Here is a 17,200-nt window from a genome sequence, read left to right as displayed (position 1 = left end):
GTTCTGCCTTTGTTCAGTTCAATCATTGATCAGCGGTGGAGGGACCGCGGAGCAGCAGCAGCAGCAGCAGCAGCCTGTGTGTTAGCCTCGCCGATCTGGGATCAGCACCGCGGACAGCACTGCCGTTTACACCCGCTGGCTTTTCTCCTGCTTTTCTGCCTTTTCCTCTCCGCTGTCCTCCAGCAGCACCGCCGCTCACACGCACGGAAACTTTTTAATGCGCAGGTTCCTGGACGTAGCCCGTAACTTTTTCACGCAGCTTAATGTTTTATGCGGTTTGTGTCGACGGACGCTGCGTTCAGCCGCCGCACCTCTCAGGCAGGATATAGTCCCACTTCGGGGCATGTCATCGGTTTTTTTTGCGTGTTTTTGCGATCAGACAAATGCGCGTGTTGTGTGAAGTGAAATGAGAGATTTGTAAAGTTTATTCAGCGGACGTTGGCCGATGCTAGGGGATGTTTCCGTGTGTGTAGGCAGCGGGCTGGTTGTTCTCAGAGCAGCGGGAGGAAGCGGTTGTGAGTTAAAAACCCAGACTGTGTTGTGTCGCTGACATGTTTGTGTCTGCTAACGTGGAGGATGTGGCAGGTGAGCGGTTTGTTTGTATCACTGCCATAACACACACACACACACACACTGACACACACAGACAGACACACTCACACACACACTGTCCGGGTACATAGCATGTCCGCTCCGTGTGAGCCTCTAGCTTAACCCCGCTGAAAGTTGAATTTATGATCGCTCGCAAGGCTCCTGAGAGCGAAACGTTGAAATGAGGGGAAAAGCTAAACGCTATCTCCGGTGTCCACCCCGACCTCTTCCCCCTCTTCTTCCCCTCTCCTTCATCCTCTCCTCCTCTCCTCCTCCTCTCCTCCTCTCCTCCTGGAGCCGCAGAGGGCTGCTCGGCCCGGGGAGCAGAGCAGCGGAGGAGGGGGGCGGCGGTGTAATTGTATTCCCCGCTAATGTTTGTAAATCAGCCTCGGCCGGCGCAAGGGCACCGTCTCTGCCGTTTGACTGATGTCCTGTAACATGAGGGATGACAGGAGCATGGCAGCCCGGGCTCCTCGGAAAAGCACCGCCGGAGAGGGGGAGAGCTCGCATCTGCTGGTGCACGCACGGCTCTCGGTTGTCTCGCTTGTTTCTGACCGAGCGCTGCTCCGGCTCCCAGCCGCCGGACACCTCTCTCTCTCAGCCGGGCAGGGATCCAGAGAGAGAGGGGGTTGAGGTTGGAGCTATTGTTGTTGTTGTTGTTGTTGTTGTTGTGGCTTCATGTAGCGTCCTCTCCGCAGGCTCCCATCCTCTTCACCCCGGCTCCACTGGACCGTGTAACATTTCTGATAGATGCATGCGTTCAAGGTTTTTCCATTAAATGTGACGGACTAACCTGGGAGCTGCATCTGAACTGGCCCTTAAGGATGCCTGAGCTATTACCCAGTGTCATGAGCAGTGATCTAGTGGTTTATAATAATAATTATTCTAATTACAATAAAGGGCAGCCTCCAGTCTGTAATCAATATAAGACGTACAACCACTGATATTAAGAAATATAAATGATACCTGCAGAAAAGTGTTAACTGATGCTTGTGTTCCATTGGATGACTTTATCCTCATATCAAATAGACATGAACGATACACTTTGAAATCCCTTGATATAGAGGAAATCATGGATTGCCGTCTTATATAAAAAGGATAAATAATTCCACCAATGAGGGTGGATGGAAATCATCTATAGATTTACCTCCATTGCATAGACTCTCATACTTCTATAGTAGTTAAACCATAAGTAAAACACTTCCTGATCACCTGTTTAATCGTGCAAACAAGTTACTTTGTATAACTGTCTACTTGTGGATAGACACGTGTATTAGTCTCGGTTTTAAACTTAACCCGTAATGCACATTTTATAAACTGCGGTAGGGAGTATGCGTTCAGTTTAACCTCAGTGATCGCTTTTGAAAAGTGCTCTGTGTTCGATACTTTCTGAACCCGTTTGTTAGGGTTGGTCAGAGTGTTGGTGCTGATCACTTCACGTGCGTTACAGATGTGTTGTAGCACGCCACACACGTGTTGAAAGTGTTAAAGAAACTCTGTATGTCTCCACTGAAACTGATTACTATTTCACACAGCTAGCACGGATCTGATCACATTATCTTATTGACAGCGGCTCTGGTAAATATTCTCACAAGCCGCTTGTTGCAAACATGCCTGTAGCTTAAATGTGACACCCTCTGCTACATGTGTCTGAAATCAATTAATTCACTTATTTCTCATTCAGTCATGGTCGGAGCCAGTTTCTGCCCGTGCAAAATCATTGCAGCTGTGTCACCATATATAATAATATTTGTACTATATCTGAGGACACCCACAAGCTATATATATTAGCAGCTCACACTGGAACGTTAAGGTTCTTATTACAAGTTATTGTATCAGAAGACTTGAGTTTGCAGTTTTTTTTTTGGTGTGTGTTTGTGCTGAAGATTTGTGCCTCCGAGTTGAACAGGATGAATAATTCACCTGCAGGCTGATGAAAAGAGGGCAGGGAAAGTGCGAAGCGCTGAGGTGGAGTGACCTTGGTTCCCGCTGGCTGCAGGTCACCTGGCCGTTGCTGTGGTAATCATTCACACCAGCCAGATGGCATTTCCGTGGGCGAGCATGAAAAGGACGGGTCAGGGTTTGTCCTGCCAGGTCCTGCCAGGCCCAAAAACAACTCTGGGCCAATACGGTACCTGGAGAGAGAGAGAGAGAGAGAAAGCGAGCATTGGGCTTGTAGGAAGACTTCGCAGAGCCAGGTGATGAGAAGGTGTGGACCAGGTGGAAGTGCAGCTTGATTACAGCCATGTATGTTATTAATCCTGTCAGCAGAAGCTTTTAAATATACCATCAATATATTACACTTATCACAACCTTTTAATTGGCCTTTATATACACAGAAAAAGGATTTGCATGGATGTTATCCAAGCAGAGCAAAAAGACTTGTCTTTGGAAAACTTTGGCACCGTGCCTTTTACTACGAGCTACTTTAATCCCTGTATTGTTTTTAGGGATGTCGCAATGCTGCGCTCATATGGCGAAATAATGCCCCGCTGATTTGTTGCCATTTCCATAGCCTTGTTTCCACTCTCTCTCTCCCTCTCTCTTCCATGCATCTAAAAAGGCAGTGGGCTTTTAGATCAGGAACAAAAGCTTGTGATTGTACTACATTTAGCATGACTCAGTTGCTCTGGTGTCAGCTCTAATCCACACACAGAGACAACAGTATTGCCAAACAGTGAAATTGCTTTGCAGCCTGCGAGCCTGGCTGCCTCCACTGCCAGCCTGCTCTGTGTGCTGTTTGCCAGTAGCTCCAGACTTCCCTCCACACCCCACAATCCCACACACACACACACACACACACACACACACACACACACACACACACACACACACACACACACACACACACACACACACACACACACACACACACACACACACACACACACACACACACACTAACCCTGCAATCTCAAATTGCCTGTAAAGAATCCGTTGCTGTCTCCCTTTCATTCATGCTTTCATATGTTTGTCTGTTTGCCGATGCTGTTAATGTCACATGCAGCAGTATAATCTCATTGTAGCGGCGAGTAAGTCGGTCCAGAGCGCCTCGCGTCTCTTGTTCTTTCTCATAATGATTGTGTCATTTCATTCATATGCTGTGATAGATATAAAAGGCTTTGAGATTGACCTCCGCAGTTGCTGCTGTATGTGCTCATTATCTCATTTCTCTAAGATTTGTCTTTTTGTTGTCAGGCCTTTTCAAATCATCAGCAGATTTAAGTGCTATATGTTTAAATGGAAAAGCTACATCATCGTTATCAGCATTGGTTTGAGTCACGCGTTGCCTCTCATATAAACATTTCTTAACATGCTTTCATTATTACCACTTGTGTGAATAGATGGGTGGGACGTGTCTGTCACGGTCCCATATCCTTTGGGGTACCTCTCTCTTCCTTTGACAGTGACAACAAAGCAAATAAGAAAGACGGGAGCTTTTACAAGACTATCTGGGGCAAATTGAGATGTGAAATCCAGGAGCCATAACCCCGATACGTAAAACGCAGCGAACATTAGAGAGCGAGAGGAGTGAAACAGACTTCAGCATTAAGCTGTTTAACCTCTCTGTGTAGCATTAGTGGTAGAGACTTCAAAGCAGATGCTTCAGCGTTGGAAGCAGAATGACAAATGGGTTTAGAGACAGCTACGGTGAGCATTCTCACAGGAAGACTAGGCCTGTCATTAATGTCAGCTTAATCACTTTGACCTTCCTTCAAGCAGATTTCCATACCTATCCAATCATTTTGCTTTGGTTGTGCTCCTGTTTACAGACTCCTGTATGTGCTGCAGTTTGATAAGGGCGGATGTGATGATGTTTTTTGTCTGTGTCTGCGATTGTTACTTGAAATGTTGTGAAAGCTTTCATTTTAAGAACTCATGATGGTTTGCTTCTCGCAAAAACTACAGGAAAGATATATTTCCTACTTATCCTCTTGAGGTATCCTGTCACGCAGATAGTTTTATTTTTATTTTCCCTTACCTCTACATTGATACAGTACTAGTTAATACAATTTCCTTTCCCATGTTCACACGTTTCAAAAAGCTGCAGCAAGAGTCTTTCAAGAAACATAACCTGTTCCAAGACCCTCAGGTCGTCTATCTCTGTATCCCTCTGAAATTAGACATTTCAGTCACTGATTGGCTCATTCAACTCGTTACGGGAGGAATGTAAAAAATACGCAATACTGTAACGAGGAAAAAAGGACCAAACGTGTGTCCAAAAGAAGAAAAAACATGATTTACTCAAGAAGGTGTGGTAGATTAGACTATGTAAAATCAAGGGTGAACGTTCTATAAATAAAAGCACCATTTCATTCACTCTTTGAGTTGTATTGATTGTAGTTGAAGTAGTTGAAAAAGCTGTTCTCCAACTTCGTAGGTTGCTAAGAAAACGTTTCATCATCTCTCGAGTTTTTTTTTAAAGATTTCTTCCCATCTCAAATCATATGAGCCTCTAAATGACCGAAATGTCTGAGTTCTAGGAGATAGCCGTGTAGGGCTTTGATAACGTACAATGGTTGTGGATCAGGGATTAAAGTTCACAGACCTCCCGGTGAATAGTTTTCATTGAATTTAGTTTCTATGAAAACAATGTCCCCTCTGAAAACTGTTGCTGATGTTACAGGGACCTTGCTTATCTAGAAAAAAGCCATTGCTATTAAATGTGACAGCTTCAGATTTATTGGGATTGAGTGGATATCTCAAAAGATAATTTCACTAAATCTGATTAAATAAAACAGAATCTATCATCATGACAAGATACAGGAAGAATTATGTGAGAAAATGCTTTTGGAATTTGGGTAAACTGAACCCGAGCAGCTGTAATTTTTTCACATTACATGGTCATATGGTTGAACAGTTTTGATCAGGATTTGTTGTGGCTAATGAATGCTAAGCTGTCATTGTCCTGCGTTGGTCTGCAGCCCTAAACCTGCCTCAGTGTTTTTTCAAAGGCTCGCTCTTTTCACGTCTCCTCTTATGTAGCGCTGTGCCAAAAAAGCAGCACCTCCACTGTTTCAGCAGAAACGCCCCCTTGGTAGTTGACAGCGCTTCATATTTTTCATAGCAGTGCGTTCTCCGATCTGCTGCCCCTAGGCTGTAGCAATTGCTTTGTAGGAGTAAATAACCAGCTTTAACAAAACTTCAGGGACACATTAGTCTGCTGGAGGATGGCTCCATGGTGGTAGGGCAGCCTCCTCTTCCCTCACAGTGAGGCAGGCGGAAGCATCAGGAGGAGAGAGGTAATGGCTCATCGGCATGGGTATAAAGCTGTGTCCTCTCTCCCTGCTGACAGCGGGTCCCCTGCCCAGCGAGTTCATATTGAGCTGCGTTTCTCTGCCGTGGCCTTGGCTTTATTTGTTTTGACTGTCTGACGCCACTGCAGACGTATTGAGAACCAGTCTTTTCTTGTTCATTTTACCAGGCTTACAGTGACTCCCACTGCCCTGCCCCTCTTAGTCTCTGTCGCGCTGTCTCTCTCTCTCTCTCTCTCTCTCTATACATGCTGTAGCAGTGTCAGGCTTTCAGTGATTGGGTTTCACTTGCTCTATTTTACTTCTTTATCGTTTCCACCTCTATGACTGAAAGTATTCCCTTTCTTCCTCCCCTACTGTGCGAGTACCTGTCTTTTGTATGGGTGCTCTAATGTCGGTTGTCATGGGTTAGCATGGTGTGAAGGGGGTGCTCCTGGGCCCGGCACGCTCGTGAGATCAATGCTTCACTAACCTTCTCCAGGTTGTCTTCGGGGATCTCAGCCGCTCTCATTATGTGCCACTGCTCACAGTGTGTTTACCAGACTGGGGGAATAGTAGTCCTGTGCATGCCACCCATATGTAAGACCCATTTGTCCTAATTTAAGTGGGAAGACAGGAGACCCAGGAACGACGGCCTCTTGGTGGTCTTTTGAGTATTAAACCAGCATTTGTTATTACTAAGCAGATGTGCTCTTATTTGTCAAAATATTATAAAAAGGTGTGTTATAGCAAAAAGCAGATGGATCAGGCTTGTTGTGTTCGCTGGTCTTGTCTTTGTGCAGCTGCTACCCCCACACAGTTAATTACTCTCTTATTCATCCCCAACAATGGGAGGGGATAGAATAAATCTGAGCCGCGCACTCTCGCTTCTTCACCATGGAAGGTGCAGACTGGGACCCTAAAGCGAGCGAGTGGCTTCAAGAGGTACAGTTTATCATTTTTAATGGAGAGGAACAGGAAGTGGAGACATGAAGCTGGGGCTCTGTGATTTATACGCCGCCTCAGTCGGGGGGGGGAGAAAAGAGCAAGTCTATCTCCCTGTCCACACCTCTGGTTCGCAGCCGCTTTCGCCCAAATCATAACCTCTTCAACAACACAGAAAATACACTCCCGGGGGAACAACACCAGAGGAAAATTTGCAGATCCGGCTATAAAAAATTTTGGGGAAAAATGCCCTATTAATTAATTATCCATTATTAATGTCAGCATTTATTTATGTTAACACACTCAGTCTAATGAGTTATTGCTGGTATGTAGGGAGGTACAGTATTAACCTAAAATCAGTCTGCATCTCTCCACTGCCTCCTGCCTCTCTCTTTATCTGGTTTTGTTGTTCCCTGAAAAGCCCTGTGATGTCATGCCTCCATTGTCACCTGTTCATTTACTTTCGTAGTGGAGGGCATCGGGGTATTGATTAGGGTTTGCAACTGTGTTAGGAGCTCTGCCGGTGTGTAATATAGGCCTTGAGGCTATTCTGTCTTTCCGCTCAGTCTCACGAGTGCTTTCCAGACCTTGTAATCTTAATTAAATATGCAACTTTTGATCGCAACAGGGTCACTATTTTTGCATTTAAATGTGGTCACAGACTCCCCCCGCCGCCTCCTCAGCAGAGAGAAAAAGCAGACATTTTGAATCTTAATGCAAAAAAAAGAGAGGAAAGAACAAAGAGCTGAATAGAGTCTCTCCTTTTTCAATTCCCCTTGTTAGCCTCCTGCTGCATTCCCCCTATAGTTTTTTTTTCAATTTTTTTTCCAGATGAATTTTATGATATTTTCCTCCCCTCCCCTCTCTATCTCTCTCCCTCTTTCTCGCTCTCTCTCACTCCCCGGCAGTTTTCCCCAGACAGGTTCCACAGTGTTTTAGAAGGGATGGATTTAATTGCTCTGTGGGGATTGGTTGGCTGTGCCGGGCTCGGCTGTTTAATTAGTGTACCCTGCCGGGATTGGTTTAATGCTTCATGATCTTGAAATTGTCTGATTGTTCAGCCCTCTGGGGACTCTCCCTGCCTACGTAGGCCAGCAGGTTTAGCTAAACATTGCTCCAGGCTTCTGCTGTATGCGGCATGAGGAGGAGTGTGCCTAAGGAACTAAAATTTGGTTGGGGTGGGGGGTCAAGTTGTATGACAAACCAGGGGATGTATACGTGAAGTGGACAGTCCTCTGGGTGCTCCTGAGTGCTTGACTGCAGGATATCTGTACAGACCTCACAGGAATGTTTATCCTTGCAATATTTCATCTCAGCCTGACGCTGTATGGAAATAATCCAGTTGACTATTAATGCAGTACCAATATTTAGTCTGTGATACAGTGTTTCTTTATGATAAGCAAGCATATGATTTGTAGCTGCAGCCAAGAAAAATACTTTGCCATGCATGTGGTTCTGTGCTTGGCCCACACATTTTTCCACATATTTGCTTGGCTGTATGAATGGAGGTCTTGTAGTTTTGCAGGAGCTCCTCATTCTGCGGGCTGTTTGCTGACTTGATCTGAATGTGTGAGGATCTTTGCTGCGATGAGGCCGTCTCGATCATCTCGCAGGGATCTCTGAATTATGTGCTTGGTCACCTTGAGTGAGAGGAGCTGGGGAAATTACATTTGTGTAAATGGGTGCAGGGTGTGTCTGCCCCCCCCCTCTGTAGCCTTCCACAGGATGCCCTTGGTTTGGCTCAATCATGGCAGCGATGTTGACCTCAACAGTAAATGTGCTTGGCATCAGATCCTGGATAAGGGACGAGCGTGCGTTGTGGTGGTGCAGTCCAACACAGATAGTACCTATCGAAGGCTAAGCTCATTCCGCTTCATCAGACTTATCAAGTCCACTCAGTCAAAGACATAAATCTCTAGTGGATGATAATAAGAACACCTTCCTCTGCCTCTCTGCCTGGACTTTATTATGGGTTTGTCCTCTCAGTGAGTGATGCCTGGGTGTTCCGATGCAACAATGATTACTTTTTGTCTGAGAGCTTTCTCCATTACCAATCCTCCAGGTAGGTGCCAGGTTCATGTATTCGGCTGTTGTTGACTGGATCATCTGCGTGCACCCAGGGGGTCATTTTTTTTGCCTGTGTTTACTTCTGTGTTTACACCCTCACTGACACCAAGGGGATGCACGTGATCACCAAGGTGATAGACCACATGGCAACTGAGCTGCTCTAAAAATGAGAGTCGCACCCTGAGCTTCTTCCCCCGTCTCTCTGGGGGAGTTGCCCTGATTACTGAGTGACTTTGTGCTGGAGTTGAGGACCCTCTCCAGCTGTTGGGGTTGTTTGTGCAATGATAAGGGGTTGTGTAATCAGAGTTGGGTTGTGTAGACAATCTGTTAATCTCTCTATTATGAATGTTGCTCAGCCACTTTATGTCGGTACATTTCATCCATCTGTCTCTGCACTTCCTTTTAATTTAGCCTTAAACAAAAGGAGGACTACCAGAATATAATGTGATATCTGAGTCTGGTCACAAATGTTGTTCTGGAGATATTCTTTGTGCTCTGTTATTTTTAAACGGGGAAGCTCAGGTCAATTGCGGATCACGGCTAAAGTCAACAATGTTGCTCTTTCATAAATAAGCCCCAAGACTTAATATTGCAGGGCTGGTTCTCCTTCAAAGATAAAAATATTATTGCATCCCATCCCCCACTGCCTTTTGGGCAGGGTGTGAGTCCAGCGTCCGTCTAGACGTGCGGCATCATTAACCTGCCGCGACCTCACCCCCTGATGAATTTGCTCCCACATCCCCTGCAGCCTAGCGTTAGCAGCCCTTCTCCAGTCCACTGGGAACTGGGGCTCCTCTGGACTGGCCATTAGAGTAACTAGCCTCTACTGGTATGCTTTAATAGGCCAAGTGGCCGGAGCCTCACTCAGACTGCTGAATAATTCAAACCGTCTGGGCCGTGTCTAGTCCCGGGGCGCAGGGGGATGTGAACTGGGGAGTAGGGTGCAGGGGGTTGCATGGAGGTGCAGGGGTTAATAACAGGTCTGCCTCTATGTCAGCAGCTGCTCAGCCCTCTCCACCCCCAGAAAAACGCACCCAACTCCACCCCACATATGAAAGAATCCTATTCAGTTGATTAGATTTTTCAAAATGGATCAATTTTTAATCAGCGGAGCATCTGACTACGGTCAATACCATTGTCGCCGGGAAGACAGTTGCTGGACAGCCGTCTTTATTTACAGGAATGTTTGTTTTTTACTGTATGCAGATGGAGGGGCAGGAAACGACAAGCCCAGATCACTGCACCACTGCAGTCCTTGGCCTGTCCAGGCAGGGGTCTGGCCTGTTCATGCAACAACAACAACACGGCCAGCCTCCATCAAGGCTGCAGCAAATTCAGCGCTCACTGATGGTGCCCTGTGGATCATCAGTCAAAATTATTTATTCACATCAGTGCAGAAAGGTGGATTAGTGTAATGTATTTTCCTGTGCTAACGTAGGTCTGTCCAAAGAGACTTCTCTTACCCATTCGCATCTGCATAAGTAGTGAGTAGGAGTGAGGAGCCAACAAACTAGCTGTAATACTGCCATCAAAATTTCATTGGGCTGTAGGGAGACCCTAACATGTTAAATAATGAGGAGCCCATAAACTTAATGTTCAGAACCTCTCTGGAACTGCTGACGACGTCTAGTTATGACTTGATACGAAGGCAGAATTATGAGGAGATAATCCCTCCTCAGTGTGGTCGTCATTTTAGCACATCTGGTTCTTAAATACTCAGCCACCAAGTGTTCTTTGTGTGATCACTTTCAAGATCCTGCTGCGTGAAAAGATGGGGATGAAGAACTTGTTTACGCCGGGCTGCGTTATTAATCTTTAGTTTACAGGTGACATTTTTAAGACAAATAAACACTGCTGTCAGTGTGGGACAATATGGAGAAGTCCTGGAAACTGTAAAACTGTACTGCAAAAGGAAAACAGTGATGCAGTATATTTCAGCGTGACTGCATATACAAATCAAATGCATGCATATACAAAAACACTTTGAAAATATATATATGTTCATAAAATAGAATTGCTAACGCTGCGTCCTTTCGAAAGAATGAAATGTTTAACTTGACAAACACAAATGATAGATTTATTACAATCAAAAGGATTTATCAAATAAAATAAAAATATGAACCTACTTGTAAATATATAATCACTTTCTCCATGCTGCTTGAAAAATGTTTTCATGTCACCCACGTACCATAGTTGACAGTAAAAGCTAAACTATCATCTCATTTTTGTCGGCTTTAATGGTTCCTGTCTGCACATGCATAATAAAAATAACAGCAATAATAGTAACTACAAGCAGAAGTACATATGTGCTGGAGGGGTTGATTTTAAAATAACTATTATGGAGTTATAGATATTGATTTGTAGCTGCTTACATTTTGAATTTCACAGAAAGGAATTTGATATGAGATTGGTCTTTGCCCCTAAGACGATGAGGGGTCAAGTTTTAGAAAAAAAAAAAAAAATTGTGTACCGGATGGGCAATTTTTAAATTTGTTTTTATTTATGTCAGTACTGAATTCATTAACTCACATGCCACATCCAAAATGGATTGGCTTAGAGCAGATACATTACAGGCTGTACCAAAACCCATCTATAGTCTTGAGTCAGTGGAACATAAAGAAGATGTATGCAAATGTATCAACAGTTTAGAAGAGGGCTGGTGAAAATGCTTTTTGAGGAAGCATGGTGAAATTATTAATAATTGCCACCATGTGCAAAATGGTGATATCATGAGACATTAAAAATATATACACCAGCATGATGTTGTCTTTGCCTGACTTTGGGTTCATTGCAACAACCCATTTATAGTACACTCTCATAATGTCACATACTTACATATTGGCCTATTGACATATTGGCCTATTGACATATTGGCGTATTGACATATTGACATATCGGCGTGTTGACATATTGATTTATTGGAGTATTGACATATTGACATATCGGCGTGTTGACATATTGATTTATTGGAGTATTGACATATTGGAGTATTGACATTGATTTATTGGGTATTGATGTATTGACGTATTGACGTATTGACGTATTAATGTATTGACGTATTGATGTATTGATGTATTGACAAATTGGCAAATTGGCGTATATGTTTTGAGCTGACATGATTTATTGCTGTCCTGGCATATTGACTGCAGTGTTTGACATAATGACATATTGAGTGACACCTTTCCACATTGACATTATGTTGGCAAATTGCATTGACATACCATAATGACATTTTGACTCTGTAATATAATGTTATGCTTGCTTGCAACATGTTGACATTATTGTGACATAATGGCATCATGTTGGCATGATGCCATACAGGCAGAATAGCATATTGATATATAGATATAAAATTATGTGTTGGCATTCTGTTCTTTGATTCCACTGTGATTACGTTCCCTGGTCTCCTCTGTTTAAGGGCAACCCGAAGCATAAATAAACTAACATTTGTATCCTTTATAAGGTACGAGTAGAACTCATAATGATAATGTCCTTATTATCAGTGAAGAAGCAAACCAACAAAATGGAACTAAAATTGATGGATGAATGAAATTATATAAATACAATAATTATAATATTTTTCACATCACGTCACTAGTCTAATCTTCGGGTTGAATTACAATCTCAGCTTAATTACATTACACTGTCAAAAGTCTAATGTGTGAGTTAAATTACATTTATTTCGTGTAGCTTTACTTTTGATTTATATTTTTGGTGCTCCAGTTTTTCCAGAGTGACAATAGATGAAACACCATAATAATAAAAAGAAGAATCAGATGGTGTAACTTGTAAGAGAGGCTTTTATAGTGATCAGACATGACATAAACCCTGTTCTCTGTCTAATCTTCCCTCTTAAACATCAAACTTATGCAAAAAGCAGCAATGCTTTCACCAAGGAGTAATAATAAGAATTTGTTGAATCTTTTTTGCTGCAGTGCCATTGGGGTTGTTTTCCTTCTTTGCTCTCTGATTATAGAACTGTACAAACTGGGCGAGATTTTGAATTCTTAGCTGATTGCGTGCCTCTAGCCATGCACATTCTCTGCTTTCCTCCCCAGACCTCCCTCTCCTGATAGCCTCCTTTTCTCTGGTACAGAGGGATGCAGTGCACTTCATATACAGTTATGCTGAATAGGTGCTGATGTATGTTGAAAACAGTTACGCAGGTGCCTTGTCAAAATGTGCAGTGGATAGGCAGTAACACAATTCTGTTTAATATGCTATCAATCAGCCAGCGAATTCCCGTTTGTACATAAAGTATTATGAGCCTGCTCCTCCCAAGACTATCATGACAGTGCCGGTGTTTAGCTGCTCTCATGTCCTCCAACACTGTGTCCCTATTGTCTGTTTGTCTGTTTAATATGCAAAGGTGGTCATTCAGGGAGTCATTTTGGACCAGTGTAAACGAATCGGCAACAATGATTAGCTGGCGCTGCAGAGGAAGTGTCCATCATTGTGTTAGTGCATTTGGAGACCATCACTCCTCCCTCAGCTCATCTCGCCGCTGCTCTCTCAGCTTTGCGGAAGATGCCCTCTGAAAAACACCCAAACAGCACCAGAGTAAATATGCTGTAAGTGGAGTTACTTAATGGGGAGATTTTGCATGCTTAATTGCGAGTATGGATCGCAGGTCCATTAAAAGACATCAGTGTCGTGGAGTCCGGCATACAGTTTGAATATACTTGAGATGGATTGATCCATTGACTTCCTGGCTTCTATCTGAGAGTAGTAATTAAAACAACGAACGCAAAAAACATTTTGAAGATGATTTGAAAAACAAGAAATAAAACACGGTATGCAGACAGTCCTGTTCCTAATGCCGGACCTTTTTGTTTGTTCAGCGTATGCAAGCATGCTTCAGGGTGGCACCGTAGACATCCTGAGGGAAATATCAGGCTTATTTATTGGAGCCTTTTTAGCCCCAGCTCAATAGCAGAAGTCTGATGGCTGGGTTACAGAGGGACTATCTGGCAGAGAGGGAGGTGGAGGAGGAGCTGGGCCTGGCGTCAGCCCCTGACAAGCTCTTATTTACCGTCCAGATCTATGACTCATTTTATGTACCTAATCGTAAAGCACTGAGATTTATCGGAGGTAACGGGACAGTGGGGAATACCCCAGGAGACTGGCAGATCAGCTCCCCCCCCCCCGTCTGCTCCCCATGACGGGCCTCAGGTTCACTGTACCTGGTTCAATACGCCATCACCTTCTGGGAAGAGGGGAGTGTTGGAGCCCAGATGATAAAGTCCATATTTCTGCCAGATATGGACAGCTGATAGCTCATCTAATAAAGAAGATGGTCATAAAAATTGGATGGGCTAATGGATGACTCTGTGCGAATTAATAAGCGCTTATTGGTCAGGTTCAGTGACCTCTTACAATGCAGTGGCTGACTGGGCTCAGAGGTAGATGACCAAACCTAAAAATTGGGGGTCGTGACATGAAATTGCTCTTGTAGCTTTTTGGTATCTAATATATCCCTCTCTTTAGCTTACCGAATCCTTGTTTTTGAAGTGCAGTTGAATGTTGTTGGTTTATAAATAATGTATTAACTTCAGGGCGAAAAAATCCAAAGGTTGACATCCTCGCTTACCATCATTTTTCCCCATGTCTGCCACTCCAGTAATGGCAAAGGGGGAAGCAAAAACAAGAAGGTATTATAATAGTGCCTTTGTTCTGACAGGAGTGCTCTCAGAGCATGTTTTATATTCCTACTGAAAATTAAAATTAAACTTTCATTGTTGGGCATGCTGTTTAATCCAATAACGATCTGATGTTACAAACTGCTGTAATATCTCTCAGCATACTTAATCGGAGCGGACTTAGCCCTGTCACTTTACATTAACCTCTGCTGCAACAGGAGAAGGGCTTCACTAATCTGCCATTGTTGCGTTTGGCAGTCTGTAGCTAGTGCAAAACAGATTTGGCAGTCAGCGAGAAAGTAAAGGCTTTATAATGACAGCGAGGCCTCTCCGCTATTTGAGCTAATAATGTCAAAATCTAATAATGCGGTGGCCCTTGGAATTAAATGAGAGGTGCATGGGTGGGAATAGCTGTGATGTGGAAAGGGATTTCTTTGTGGGGGTGGGGATGGGGTGGGGGGGGGGTCAGCCATCCCACCCTCTCTCATTATGTCACTTACTTTTTAGACTGCAAATTGGTGAACAATTTATTCCCTAGTGACCTTTTAAATTCTCTGTGTGTGGGCGTTTATGTATGCCTACACACTCATTGAATGTTTGCCTTGTGTACCATTTAAATAAAAAATGCATAGTTGTGAGGAAGTTGTGTGAAGTAGTGTACCACACTGACGTCTGGAATCATAATTGGATGCCTTTGTGTTAACAGGATATTGGGTCCGCCAGGAAGCATCTGAACAAGGGACCTAAAGAGTTTGAGCTGACCGAGTGACCTCACACTGCTCAGCGAAGCAGCATCTGCAGCGTCATCAATTGACTTGACTCCTGTGCCCCCCCCCCCCTCTCGTGAACGCAGCCCTGTAACTTAAAACAAAAAGCTGATTGGTCGCCCTCTCAGCTTCCCCTCATCGCCTAGCTCCGCTGTGGATGAGGTCCCAGCCTGGGAGATAAAATAGCAGTTTTTCCTCATGTGCTATGCCATTTTGTCAGTTTGACTGTTCCACTTATTCAGTGTTTTGTGACTTGCTGAGCTTGAGGGGATGTGAGTGCCATTTCGCAGCCAGATCTGAGTTGTGTTGATTGAATTAGACAAAGTCGGAAGATAATTAAGAACCGCAAGGCGCTGCAAAACTGTCTGCTTCCAAACTGGTGAAAATGAGACGCTGCCACATCAATGAGCTAGCTGGCTCTGCTTGATGTCAGTGGTGGGTTATATCACTTGACACCCTTACCTCCTGGTGCTGGAGCCAGTTTCCTCCTTTCCCTTTAATGTTTCTCCAAATATGATTAATCACAAGCCGTAAAACCGTTGCTTCTGACAGTGCACCGCGTTTGCACAGCTTTGTTTGTTTCTTTCACAGTAGAAATATGATCCTCAGCTGCCAAGTATAGTTTATGGCATAAACACATCTCCGAAAAGGTGTGTCTTGGAGTCAAATGGGAATCATAGCATGGCCCACGACATCGTCTACTTCAATTCTACTTTAAGTGTTTTTGCATTTCTGTCATGAGTCTTCTCTGTGTTTTCAGTGTCGACTTCCTGATATACTTGAATATCTCCTTTTTTAACATCAGAGTTTTGTCTTAATTACATTCAGTTCTGCACATACATTTAAATCCCTTCCCACTACACCCAACATTCCTGTATTATTGAGACAAAAGGTGAGCTACTGCTAAGTGCCACTACTTTCCAGCAGTTAATTAAGTTTTTTCTTCGTTTAGGAGACACATAATTTTTCAAGTAAGACATTAATGAAATGTGAGAAGTAAAGGGCTCAGACTGTCTGATAATGTGCTGGCACCTCATGTGCATTCATGCACTTCTCAACCTTTCTCTTTCTATTCCACCCATTTTATTTTCTCTCTATTTTATGGACGTTGGCGATGGTGGGGCTCCTCTCTCTTTTCCATTGCTGGATAGGTAATGTAGCTGTGAGGTTAATGTTGAGAATCGTATAGCTTAGGCACAATAAAATTGACACCGTGAGACATAGAGAGGTATGTTTATGGTAGCGCCTCGCTATGTGTCTGCCTTTGTGTTTGTGTGAGCCTGAATGTGAAAGAGGGGTTGGGATTGTTCGGAAGCCCCCCAAGGGGGCTGGACTGTAGGCTAGCAGGGTGGGAGCGTAGTGGAACATGGGGTGTCAAAGGCTAATTTTCAAAGCCACTCACGGGCGCTCATCTCTCACTGTGAAGTGGCAAGCGTGGCAAGTGGCTTGCATGTTGTCATGGATACCAAAGCATGGGACCCCAGAGGATGGGGAGCGGGGGACGAATGGCTGCCCTGTCTATAGGATTCCTGTCAGCCCTTGCCTGATAGATGGCATTGACGGATCATTTGTCATACTGTAATTGTTCTCAGCAAACACAGAATACCCACTAGTATAAACAGTAGTGTGCCGCTGGGCTAATAAAGCGGGAAAATGGAAAGGGATTCACTGATCCACTGCCTCTTTCACTTAAAGAGACAATGGCTCTGTTGTCCAGGCAAGGCGGTCTGATTAGAGCTGTGAGGGCTGAGAAAAAGCCTGGCTGAGAGAATAAAACAAGGCAATCATAAAGCAAACGGCAGTCACTTCTCTGTATCGATGTGGCTAGGCGGGGGTGAAGTCTGTGAGAAGTGTTGACAGCTGAGGGAACAACAGGAGTAGGTCTAGGAGTGATTCGTTTTCTCCCCCCTCTCTATTTGGCCAGGGAAACGGTGAGGGAGAATGCTTGTCCAAGATA

At 44.1% G+C, this 17,200-nt stretch overlaps 1 protein-coding gene across 3 annotated transcripts in view; it reads left to right on the top strand.

The window, feature by feature from the left end:
* Positions 1-17,200, top strand: part of cux2b (cut-like homeobox 2b) — an 85,599-nt gene that overhangs the window by 560 nt on the left and 67,839 nt on the right. The window contains exon 1 of one of the 3 annotated variants that reach the window (XM_035165471.2): positions 80-585. The exons of the other annotated variants lie outside the window; for them this stretch is intronic. Coding sequence (XP_035021362.1) covers positions 577-585 — 9 coding nt within the window. The 5' untranslated portion in view covers positions 80-576. Of the gene's footprint in view, positions 1-79; positions 586-17,200 lie in introns of those variants that run through there. 3 annotated transcript variants of the gene reach the window in all.

The sequence above is a fragment of the Hippoglossus stenolepis genome, chromosome 9, assembly GCF_022539355.2.
Source record: "Hippoglossus stenolepis isolate QCI-W04-F060 chromosome 9, HSTE1.2, whole genome shotgun sequence".
In the NCBI taxonomy this organism is placed as follows: Eukaryota; Metazoa; Chordata; class Actinopteri; order Pleuronectiformes; family Pleuronectidae; genus Hippoglossus; species Hippoglossus stenolepis.
The sequence above is the reverse complement of the archived record's forward strand: the minus strand, read 5'-3'. Positions and strand labels throughout refer to the sequence as shown.